The 12,443-nt window shown below is 39.6% G+C and overlaps 1 protein-coding gene across 2 annotated transcripts; it reads right to left on the bottom strand.

Annotated features, from left to right (window-relative positions):
- Positions 1-2,163: 2,163 nt before the first annotated feature.
- LOC112166872 (uncharacterized protein At4g26485) lies at positions 2,164-4,695 on the bottom strand. 2 transcript variants are annotated; one of them, XM_024303795.2, is made up of 4 exons: positions 4,426-4,694; positions 3,923-4,133; positions 3,148-3,506; positions 2,164-2,557 (listed from the first exon to the last, which is right to left on the bottom strand). In XM_024303795.2, exons 1-4 carry the CDS (start codon positions 4,616-4,618, stop codon positions 2,541-2,543), a joined length of 780 nt encoding a protein of 259 aa, XP_024159563.1. In that variant the 5' UTR covers positions 4,619-4,694; the 3' UTR covers positions 2,164-2,540. The 2 variants fall into 2 exon arrangements, with proteins under 2 accessions (XP_024159563.1, XP_040362732.1); XM_040506798.1 differs by lacking the exon at positions 2,164-2,557 and adding an exon at positions 2,564-3,047 and having other exon boundaries at positions 4,426-4,695.
- Positions 4,696-12,443: the final 7,748 nt, after the last annotated feature.

Here is a 12,443-nt window from a genome sequence, read left to right as displayed (position 1 = left end):
TCAATGAAAATCTCTAAGATATTCTCCGAGATTATCTCTAATTAAAACCCTATTACTACTAGGTCAAGTAACCTAGAGTTTGGGCAAGACACAAATAAGGATTTACTTTAACAGAATGATTGTAAACTTATATGGATATGGATAGGGTATAAATGACTTTTAACCTGCTCAAAAGGTTACATATCAATAGTTTTGAAAAACTTTAAAAATCAATTCAATGGATGAAAAAAGGTTATTTCTCAATTTTTTCTTCCATTGTACGTTTTGTAAATTTTCTATTAGTGTTTCTTTAAAACTAAAAATAAAATATTCTTGTTTAATTCTCAGTGTCTCAAAATTTTAAGAAACATTATTGACAAAAAAATATATATATATATATCTTATAAGCAACCTTAGATTAGCCCACCCCATTTTTGTATCCTGGATCTGCCACCGGTGTCAATCACTTTAGACTGATTTTCAAACATTATACGGAAAGTCAATAAGAACCAGTTGGAGCCACTTCCCTCTAAAATCTGTTGAGAGTATATATATCCCACATGGGAAAAATGGGACTTGCTAGTGAGTTTATAAGAGTTTGGGCCACTCCATCCATTGCCAATTGGTTTTGGATGTGAACCCCAGATTACTTTATCATGGTAGAAGAGCGGGTTATCCCACGTGTGCATGCCTCACGACCATACGGGCTTCACGTCACCCAAAGTTGTCCACGTGTATGGCATGAAAATTCGCCACACGCACCCAAAATCATCCGGTATATTCTTTAACCTAGTTACATTTTTCCAACAGAGCAAAATTAAGTAATATTTAGTGCTCATTCATAATACAGAGAGATGCGGTCCATGAACTTAAACAGAACGGGAAAAAAATTAAACTAGCTAGGAGACCTTTCAATTACCAAAATGCATGCATAGGTTTGGAAATTGGAACTGAATTAATGGATTTAGAGTGGCACTCTTCAAATTCAACTCCGAGACGAATATTGATTCTATCTCTACGTACTGCAACTTATAAATAGCAGCTGACCGGAAATACCTGTGTTGCTACCTATTTGATCGAGGAAATGCTCCAACAGTTTTAGTTCCGGTAAAAAAAAAAAAAAAAAATCAGAAGTTCAAGGAATTCTGAGGAAAAAAGACACGGCACAAGAGAAATGAATTGTGCATTATAGCAGCTCTCAGAAGATACTCTTGGTGGGTGAGGGAGACTTTTCCTTTGCTTCTTGTTTAGCCACAACATTTGGCTCTGCAGCCAACATGGTTGCTACTTCACTCAATTCCAGAGGTAACTAAATGAACATTGACCAATATACCTCAATATTCAAGTACGTTATATGCTCACTAATTATTTGAAAAATAAATAACCTAAAGTGTTTGGTATGCTAATTAACTCTAGAGGAATTAAGGGTTAATTACTCAAATGCTATGAGCCACTTGAAGGAATTAGAGGAAAAGGGATGCACAATCTTGCATGGAGTTGATGTGCATGCTACGAGCCACCACCCCCAACTTATTTACAGGAGGTGTGATTGTATAATCTATAATTTTCCTCATGCGGGGTTACTTTAGAGGTTCTTTTTCATCGGAAAGCGATAAATCTCAAATTTTGTAAGTTCTAAAAACTATGTATCAATGTTATTCTCACTCCTAATTTGTCATGGTACGAATTAAAATAATCATGCTTTTTAGGGCACATAAAAACCTAGTCTAATGATACTTCATGAGCGCACGTCAAATGCTGAGTAGCCTTGGACGTATTCATGTGACACACAATACAAGATTTCCTTTTACAGAGTGGGAAATAGTGAACTTGGCAAAGGAGGCTGGGTTATATCTGGTTGACGAAGAAACATTCTACCCATGGCAATATCCAGGTTATGTAAATAAAAGAGGAGCTGGGAACTGCGATGAAAGCTTTAGAGTTGGCATGTCTAGCACCTTCAAAGGTACTAGATGTACTCGAGAATTGGCTGTCATGAGCGCTAAGCTGCATTGTTATCGTCTATTTAAAGTTTGAAAGAATAAATGAAGTATTTCGTCTGGTGCTCTTGCAACATTGATCTTAGAAAAGAACTTAAGAAGCTAAAGCTTGAGTAGTCTTTACGTATTCATGAATCATGATGTACCATTGTCCATTGAGCTGTTTCTAGCATCAACGAAAGCAAACCCCACTGACATAAGATAGAAAAGGCAGTAAATTAATCGAGGGTTCCGGTAACTGTATAGCAAGCACGGCACTACTATTAATCTAATGTGGAGACGCTGATGATGGAAAACTCTACATTTAGATATTTAAATTTACAGGTTGCAACATCCGACAGTTGACACAAAAGAGAGCTCAGAACTTAACCGGTTTCATTCTACAGTTGACAAAAAAGAGAGCTCATCCTGCAAAGATCAGTGCAAGCTAGATGCCTAGATATATACTGTCAAGTTCATGATCTAATGATGAGACCCATCTCTTCAAAACCATCGGCTTACATTCTGGTCAAAAGAGGTACTGGTCGATACTACACTAGCAGTTGAGAACTTGAGATCACTTTATATAAAAGAATGGCCTGCAAGAAAAACAAGAATTTGTTAAATTTCCTCGGTTCAAATTCATGATGAAGATACAAATGTTCACGTTCATGGTTATTTCTCATGTCTTTCTAATCAACAATTCAAACAACATACATGAGAAATTACAAGCGTTCAACTACTCAAACCTACAGCCACGACCACTTCCTCACTATGTCCAATGCCAGCTTCCAAAATTACACACATTTCAATTATTTTGACAAGTGACCATAATGATATGATGTCAGTTTGTGTATCGTGAATTTGCCACAAAATACAATAGAAATGGTCAACTGTATTCCGAACATAATGTATTAGCTATACATACACATGTCATATGAATGCATAATGATATATCATGATAAGTAGTGGCAAACAAAATTATACTTCAGAAAAATGAAAAATTTGGGGAAGCAAACTTGAAAACAGAGTTCAGCTTTTCATCTGGAAGGAATTGCTTGGTCAATTAGCCCATTGGGTGTATTAACCCTGAAAAAGATTTAGGCTCACAGAATTCATATGCAAACTCGTTGAAGTAAAATCAATAGAAATTTTGACGAAAACTTAAGCATCAAAGTTCGTAGCTTACAGTGGTGCATGTAAGGACCGTTAGTTCGAGAATCCTGACCGTAAGCCCGAACCAAGTCAATATAGTAACTGGAAGGGGTAGAATGGTACAATATCTTCCCAAATTTGAAGGTGCTACATTCTCCAACAGGAAAAGTTTGATCACATAACCCAGCTCCTCTCTTATTTTCATAACCTGGATAATCCCATTTTGAGAACTTTTCTTCCTGAAGCAAATACAACCCAACCTCTTCTGCTAACTTCACTATTTCCCATCGACTGAAAGGATATGTTGTCTTGTGTGTCACATGAATTTCTCCTATTTCGGTAAGCATTTCACGCGCATTCTTGAAGAATCCCCTCACCAAATCCTGATGGAACCTGAAAATTCATGAATTTTAATCTACAATCCAACTACCTTGTTTCATTGCTGTGCGTTACAACCCAACAGCCAAGCATCAATTCAATTCTCAAATCTAATAAAAACCCCTCTACCCATTAAACCCTTTCCCCCAAAACAAGCTAAAGCATCAATCAACACATAAAATCTATCATTATCGTCATAAAACACTGCATATATGGCTTTTGTTTGAACTTGCCAAATCTGAACATTAACCCTTCTCCCCCTAAAATATACTCAGTCTCAGATCTGCACAATCTACATGATCCACTAAAAAACTATCTGATATAAACCCCAAGTCCCGCCAAAAATAAATTCAGCCTCAATCAACACATAAAATGTACCATGACCCCTAAAACAACTGCATACATGGGATTTGTTCTAACTATGAACTCACCAAATTTGAAACTGATTGTACTCGGATGATAATGGACCACGCAAGTAGCCGGCATGAGGAAAATTGTAGATTATTCGATCAAACCGAATACAACTCAGAAAAGGGTGTTGGCTCATTCCGTGCACATCCACTTCATGAAGTACTACGCATCCCCTGTTCTCCAATTCCATCACATTGCTCATAGCCTTTGAATACTTTCTCATCAATGACTCTACAATTAATATCCAAAAGAATCTCAATCAGAAACCCTCTAGTTTAACCAAGAAGATCGAATCTTTGGTCCCATCTAACAATCAACGAGAAGGTTTTTAACCAGAAACACTCTAGTTTGAACTTTGAAGTTTGAACAGAAAGACCAAACAAATCTTTAGTCCCATCTATCAGTTATCTCATTTGGGTCATCACCAAACCATAAATTTCAGAACCAAATTAGCGTACAAAGCATGAAATTGGTTTCTTGAATTAAGATTCAAAACCGGGTCGTTTCAGAAACAAGATTTTACCTCTGTCGTCGAGAGAAGTGGCTACCATGTTTCTAGAAGAGCCGAAAGCTCTGGCTAAGGAAACGGCAAAGGAGAAGTCTCCTTCTCCGACCAAGAGTATTCTCTGATAGTTGGTGTAGTGCTTGATACGCTTCTCAAACCCAAGGACTTCCATTAGAAGGCAAGAGAGAAGCTCATCAGAATTCAAGTCCATCCTTTTGTTTTCGGGACCAGAGACTGATCGAACGCTTTACGCTACTAGTCTCTACTCTCTACTAGTATAGTACTCTAGTGCACTGCTTTGCCATATACTCATGTCCATGTAGTGTCACCGTTTCATTTTAAAAAGTAAGCGCACTGACACACGGGTGTCATGTCAAATTCCACTATGAAACTGTGAAGGAGGTCGTGTGCATTCATGATGTTTGGGAACTTGGGATGCTGATGACATTTCAGTGTGGAATGGGGTAAATAAGTGTTTATGGTTTATACATGGGCTGTTTTGAGTATTTTAGTTTAATTAATTATGGGTAATTTTAGACCTTTGGTGACACCAGTTACTTGATACGTTTGCCTTATCTAATAATTTCTTTGAAATATTGAGTGGAGAATGATTTTTAAAGATAAACTGTGGTCTTAAAAATTTAAATTTTTTAATTAAATTGAAGTTTTGAAAATAACACATTTTGAAGACAGAATGAAGTTGTTGGAGGGAATGAAGTTGGTTGAAACTCTTTATTACAGGAGCGTGGTCTTTGAGTCAGATTGCTTACTCTTGGTGCAATTGTTAGCCAGTGAAGAGCCTGACCTCTCTGGCTTGGGATTATTGGTTGACGAAGCCAGGATTGTGATGCGGCGAAATCGGGAATTCAAGGTGCTAGACACACCTCGGGACGCTAATAAAGTAGCTCATACTCTAGCCAAACATGCTTGTCAGTTCATAGAGAGTCAAGTGTGGTTTGTTAATGCTCCCGGATTTATAAGGGATGCCCTTCTAAGTGATTGTAATCACTAATGTTTCAATGAAATTTCCTTTTAAAAAAAACACTCATTTGGAAAATTCAAATGAAATTTAGGATCTTATTTATTACCAAACAATATAAATGGTAAATTTGGTGACTTGGTGTTATTAGACATAAATATATGGAGATGGACATTCACAATTTAAAATATATTACTATTCAGAAATCTATTATGGGTGTTAAATTTACCATTTAGACAAAGTTTCAACCTCTCCATTTTCAATATTTAGTGTAGCATTAGCTACTAAATCAGTTGTGGCGAACATGATGAGACTTAGACCATGTTTGGTTAACGGATCTGAGGAATCAAGAAAGGAAAGTCATTCATTTTCTTTGTTTGGTAGGCACAAACTTTGGAAGTATTTTCCTTATAGAGAGAAAAATAGGGGGGGGGGGGGGGGAAATCATTCATTTCAGAGTCCATGGGATTGATTTTCATTTCTTCTTTCTCAGCATTTATTATTAAAACTTTGGATTACAACATCCTTGCTCAAATGTGCTATTGCCAAAATTGGTGTACTTTTGAATTTCCATGACGTTATTTTTATTTTAAAATACAAGGGTATCTTATTGAAAGTTGAAACATTGATATATTTTTGTTTTTCTTCCTGCACCAACCAAACGCTAGAAGGAAAATCAAATGGCATTTCCTGAATGTTTTCCCTGCTTTACCAAACAATTTTTTTTTTTGGTCTGAAGGAATTCTTTCATAAAACGCCCGCAGGCAGAGACAAGGTATGGGCCCTAGAGTCAACCAGGAGTCTCAAAGAAGGGAAAAACAGAACTGGCTATCTAGCCCAACTCGCAGATGATGCCTGATACAAAGCTAAAGAAAAGAAAAGCTAAGATACTAGACAATAGAAACAAAGCAGCAAAACTAGAAAAGAAAAGATGGAGGGAACCAAAGCGGAGCTACTCAGTCATCGGCATATCAATTTCAACATTTGGAGTGCAGGGGAGACCGTCCTTCGAGAGAATGAAAACAAGGGAGGTTGGGGGTCTATTGACCCACGCCTCAGTGCATAACCTCCTCCTGGAAAGTGATGCCAAGCAATCTGCTGCTTGGTTCACTTCAGGGTGTACCCAACACCACCTGATCTAGGAAAGCAGAGCTTCCTTCCGTCTGATTTGTCTGAGAATTGGGTACACTTCCCAGCTTGAGTTCTTTTTTCCCTTGATTGCATTTAGAGCCTCTCTTGAGTCTGATTCAAGTTTCACTTTGTCCCACCCTTGCCCAGATGCCAAAGAAAGTGCTTATGAAATTGCCTGTAGTTCAACTTAGAGGGCCGAGTTTGCTTGGGTTTGCTTCGCCACACCACCTACCAATTGGCCTGAAGCATTCCTCGCTACAACGCCCACACCACCTTCACCACTGCTCTTGATCCATGAGCCGTCAGCATTCAATTTGATGAAGTCCAAACATAGAAAAGGAAACTTGACCATTCTAAAAAAAAAAAAAAAAACTTGATAGAAATTTTAATTTAAAAAGACAAAAAAAAAAATTAATTTTTCTTCTATGAACCAATTGAAGCCTTAAAACTAAGGTACGGTTGAAAATCATGTCATGCTAGACTAAATCAAATAGGAATTATTATTTTAATGATGCCCGATCTAAGGCTATTACGAGCCAACAGAACTGTGGAGAAGAAGCCAGGCTTGCATTACCAAATGTAGGACACAATCTTCTATATATGGAGAAGCTCGGTTGTAAATGCGTTCGACACTTATGCTTAACAACATGGTAAACCCTGCATATAAACTCAATTTTACTTGGTAACTATTAGCGCATCTCGTACATGCCAACCAGTATCATATCAATCAATCAACCAAATGAGGCCAAAATAGGTAGGCTAGCTGGCGACATACATGCCTGCCAAACTAGAGGAAGAGAGATAGTAAATCTGGTCAATTTTTACATCAAGTAGAAACATGGAGACGATCTTTTGAGAAAAAACCAAAAACTGAAATGAGATTCGTAACCAAAGTTCAACTTTATAACCATGTTGTTCCTCAATTATCTCACATACAGTTCCAGTAGTATGCCAGACTAGCTAGCTAGGAGAAATCCAAAAGATCATAAATGCAGTATCTATATCAGTTGTACCGGTCCAGTATAGTTGAACACACTCCCTAAGCTTTGTGGCCGTGCTTGGATTTCTTCATATCGAAACTACCTAACAGATAAATGCAAGCTATATCTACAACCATGTACTAATACTCAAAGCACCTGGGTGGAACCTGGCTTAGTCAAAATATGAAATGGAAAGGAAGAGATATTTGTGAGTGATGAATTTTCTCATATCAATTCAATGGTGTAAATGGGGTTTATATACAAGCCCTACACTACTATATTACACATCTTATTCTCTAAGTAAACTTACTCTCCAAGTGTACTTGTCCTCCAAGATCCTTCTCCTACAAGTTTACTTTATATGCCAGCAAACTTATTCTACACAACATGACTCACAAGTCAACACTCTCCCTCAAGTTGGGACATAAACGTCACGAAGACCCACCTTGCCTAGCTAGTGAGTCATGGAACAACTTGTTAGATACAGCTTTGGTAAGTATATCCGCTAATTGCTCCTCGGTTGGAACAAAAGGAAAGGAGATTAACTTTGCATCAAGCTTTTCCTTAATGAAGTGTCGATCAACGGTCATGTTGCACAAGATTATGTGATATGTCAATAGCTGCTTTGTTATCACAGTACAATTGCATTGCTGACTTAGGTTTAAAACCCAAATGTCAAAGTAAATTTTGTAGCCACAGAAGTTCATACACTCCATGTGCCATACCTCTATATCCAGCTTCAGCACTTGACCTTGCAACAACTTTTTGCTTCTTACTTCTCCAGGTAACAAGGTTTCCTCCCACAAAGGTGAAGTATCCAAATGTAGACTTCCTGTCTGTGATAGAACCGGCCCAATCTGCATCTGTATATCCACTAACATTGAGGTGTTGATATTTAGAAAACATTAAACATTTTCCTGGTGCTGACTTTAAGTACCTCAAGATTCTTACCACTGCCTCCATATGCCGTTCACTTGGATTATGCATAAACTGACTCACAACACTAACTGCATAAGCAACATCAGGTCTAGTGTGTGACAAATTACTAACCTCTGGTATCTTGATTTGTCAGTTGGAACCTGATCAGGATATTCTGCTAGTTTATGATTTTGCTCGATTGGAGTGTCAATCGGGCAACAATCCAACATGCTCTGCTAAGAGGTCCAACACATACTTGCGTTGACATAAGAAGATGCCGTCTTTGCCCCTGGCTACCTCAATCCCTAAGAAATGCTTCAAGTCTCCCAAATTCTTCATCTCAAACTCAGATGGCAACTTCTTCTGAAGACTTCCAATTTCTACCAAGTCATCCCCTGTTATCACCATATCATCCACATATATAATAAGCACAGTTACCTTTCCCTTTTGGTGCTTTAGGAACAAGGTGTGGTCTGAATTGCTTTGCTTGTATCCAAAGCGTCTCATGCACTGAGTGAATCTGCCAAACCACGCTCGGGGTGACTGTTTAAGTCCATAAAGAGACTTCTTCAATTTGCACACAACATCACCAGGTGTATCTGGTGCATAACCAGGAGGAATATTCATGTACACTTCTTCATTTAATTCCCCATGAAGGAATGCATTTTTGACATCGAACTGATGGAGTGGCGAGTCCAGATTAGCTGACAATGATAATAACACCCGAACAGTATTCATCTTGGTTACTAGAGCAAAAGTCTCATCATAGTCAACCTCATATGTCTGAGTAAACCCCTTCGCCACCAACCTCGCCTTATACCTGCTTATTGTACCATCTGCATTATGTTTCACAATAAAAATCCATCTACACCCAACAATCCTTTTGCCACGAGGAAGTGGTACAAGTTTCCATATGTGATTCTTTTCTAACGCCTCCATTTCTTCTTCCATTGCCTTGGCCCACTTTAGATCTCTCAAAGCCTCCTGCACTTTATTGGGTACAGATACAGAGGATATTTGATGCACAAAAGATTTATATGACTTTGACAATCTATGAGTTGACACAAAGTTTGCAATTGGATATTTAGATTTAGCATGAAGAATGGGCTCATACTTCTTGGTAGGTTGACCACGAGTTGATCGGTTAGGTAAGGAATATTTGGTTGGGCCAGACTCAACAAGAGTAGGTTCAACATTATTATTAGACTCATATATGGATTTAGAACGTACCTCTAGATGATCTTCAGAACTTGGGAAATCTTGGTCAATGAGGGATAATTGAGGAGGGGGAGTCACTGTCAAAGGTTCTTTGGCTTGATTTTCTTATTGGTCGAAAAAGGTTCGGTGTTCTTCTGCCACAGAATTTGACTGGTCAAGACTATGTTCCCTAGGATTTGACTGGTTGATGGATAAGTTTGACTGGTCAATAAAGCTTCTTTGACTGGTCAATAAGTTTGACTGGTCAAGACTATGTAGATACCTCTACTAACAAGGATAATATCTATGTCACCAAGTATAAACAACACCCTCGTGGGGGCCCACGAGCCACGGTGGGACCCAACGACGATATGCATCCTGTAGCCCGACGTCCAAGCTACACCATGATGGCCGGAAGTGCTCAAGAGCTTGTCGGGAAGCCAAGTTCCCAACCTTGCCAAGTTGCCTTAACAACATGGCTTCAAGACTAGAATAGTGGGTTCTTGTCCCACATCTAAGAAAATGTAAAGGAGAAGCATTCCTTCACCTATAAAAGGAATGCCTCCTCCCACAACTAAAATCATCCCATTACAACACCTCTTGTAATCATGTTGGGCCTTGGGCATCAAGGCCCGACACATATAGTGCAATATTCAAGTGGACATAGTCTCCCGCTATGGCGGGAGATGAACCACTATATGTCGGGTGTCTTCTCTCTCTCTCTTCTCTCTAACGTTGATTAGAGTCTTCGGTTTCTAACATTAACATTGGCGTCGTCTGTGGGAAGTCGATACAATGGCTTCGTCACTTACCATGCGTTAAGTCAGCTTAACGGAGCTTAAAGAATTTTTATTTTCTTCTTTGAGTTATCAAAGTTGCTCACTGGGATCATCTTCATTGATTAACACTGTCTCAATCTTCTCGGATCATCTTTGGCTCCGAATGCAAGACGTCAAACTGCTGGTCAACGCCAATCAAGGTTGGTCAACGCCAATTAAAGACAGGTCAACGCCAACTAAAGGCAACAAAATATCCCATCTTTGATGGTAAAAACACAAAAGAGTTCCATACTTGGCGATAAACAAAAAAAAAAAAAAAAACTGTCGGTGCCCATTTACTTTGGACACCCATAAATCTAGTCTGGCCACCTATAAGCATGACTTCCGCCATCCTTGACACACTCCATCATCAACACTACTCCCTTCACCTCCGTAATCTGCACTGCATCCTTCGGCTATTCACTGAATCAGTTGACGCTGTGTCACCTCCACCTTTGGCGTGCACCCAATCTTCTTCCTCAATCACCACCAACACATGCCTCAATGTCGAACCGACATCCTCATTCAATTGCAGTAGTTCATCTTCTTTGATCAGCGTCATCGCTCAATCTCGCTTCAGCACCGACAAGTCTTCATTGAATCACCCCATCACCTAATGTAACGGCCGTTACTTCCTTTTTAGCGAGTCAATTCACCTAATTGGGTCACCGATAAGCAGTCACCCAATTCCTGCATCACCATCAGCGTCATGCTAGCTTCTTGGCAGAGCTTCTCGACGAGGTTTCCCCTCACTATTCTTAATGGCGATTATTGACGGAGCTTCTCATCAGGAATATTGACGACCTCTTCAGCTAATAATTCTCATTAACTGCCAAGCTTCACAAGCAGCCTTCTAAGATCAGCGAATGGGTAAGCACAATCCTCCGCCAGGTAAAGTTTGAACGACATACACTACCGCCAGTGACACTTCACCAAGCAAGGCACCTCCGCCAACCGCTAAGCAAAGCTCCGACAACCGCTAGGCACCGCTATGCAAGCCTCCGCTAAGTAAGGTCCGTCAAGCTTTGATCAACCCTTGCAATCTTGGCGGCCAGCCAACCGCCAACTTTGAGCCTTATTTGTTGTCGCACCGCCAACAAGAACCACCGCCATACAAAAAATTTGACGCAGCTTCATGGCTTACCACCACCTCTAGCGGTATTTACTTTAGACACCCAGAAGCTCTACCGCCAAGCTTTATCCCCTGATCAGCATTAGCGCCAAAGCTATGTCCTCTTTGATTGCTCACTTATGCAGACTTGCCGGATGCACACAGCCAAACCACCGAACGTTCCCATCACAACCATTGACGCTCTCGTTGTGACCATTGACGTTCCCGTCACAACCAACTTAGCGCAGCGGCACAAAGCTTAACGCAGCAGACCCGCTAAACAAAGCTCCTCCAAGAGTACCATTCTCCAACAAACACCTCCAGCGTCAACAATCTTGACCTAGTCGGTTAGGCATCGCAGCGGCTCCGCCAATAACAAAAGCTCCGCTAATCGATCAGCACCTCCAAGAAATCCTAACGAACACTCATCATTTATTCTGGGCATTCCGGCAATCGATCAGCAACTCTCTTCGATCCTAGAACATTGAAAATAGCAATCCTCACCATCCTCTTGCGGAGTCTGCAAGTCTGAGATAAGTGCTGTTGTATATTTACATGCTATCTTCATGATTCTGAATCATATAAGCATGCTCACAGTGTTAGATATATATGACGGGTCCTGCAAATCACATGCTTATCCAATTATATAATTGCCCCATGACTCATCATGTGTTGATTATATACATACCTGTTATGCTCCTAATATAGTGCCACGCTTTGGCAGCATAAGCATTCTTTTAAACATATATGGCCATGCTTATTGGTTGCATGCACCGTCCCCCTTCATTTATTGACACACAAGCATGAGAACTCATGCCGTCAATACTATATGCACTTTTAGCCTTGCAGCTTATGAGGTGTGAATGGAAACCCAATGCTCATCACTGCGCATTTTCTTAACA

This window comes from Rosa chinensis, chromosome 5 (assembly GCF_002994745.2).
Source record: "Rosa chinensis cultivar Old Blush chromosome 5, RchiOBHm-V2, whole genome shotgun sequence".
Taxonomy (NCBI): Eukaryota; Viridiplantae; Streptophyta; class Magnoliopsida; order Rosales; family Rosaceae; genus Rosa; species Rosa chinensis.
This window is presented reverse-complemented; position numbering and strand designations above follow the sequence as displayed.

Excerpts from the sequence above, each read along its gene's own strand:
- LOC112166872 (XM_040506798.1), bottom strand. The coding sequence starts at position 4,618 with ATGGACTTGAATTCTGATGAGCTTCTCTCTTGCCTTCTAATGGAAGTC. Across the intron at positions 4,134-4,425 it reads CACTTCTCTCGACGACAGAG|AGTCATTGATGAGAAAGTAT; the intron begins GTAAAATCTTGT and ends TATTAATTGTAG. Across the intron at positions 3,048-3,147 it reads CGGTCCTTACATGCACCACT|GGTTAATACACCCAATGGGC; the intron begins GTAAGCTACGAA and ends AATCTTTTTCAG.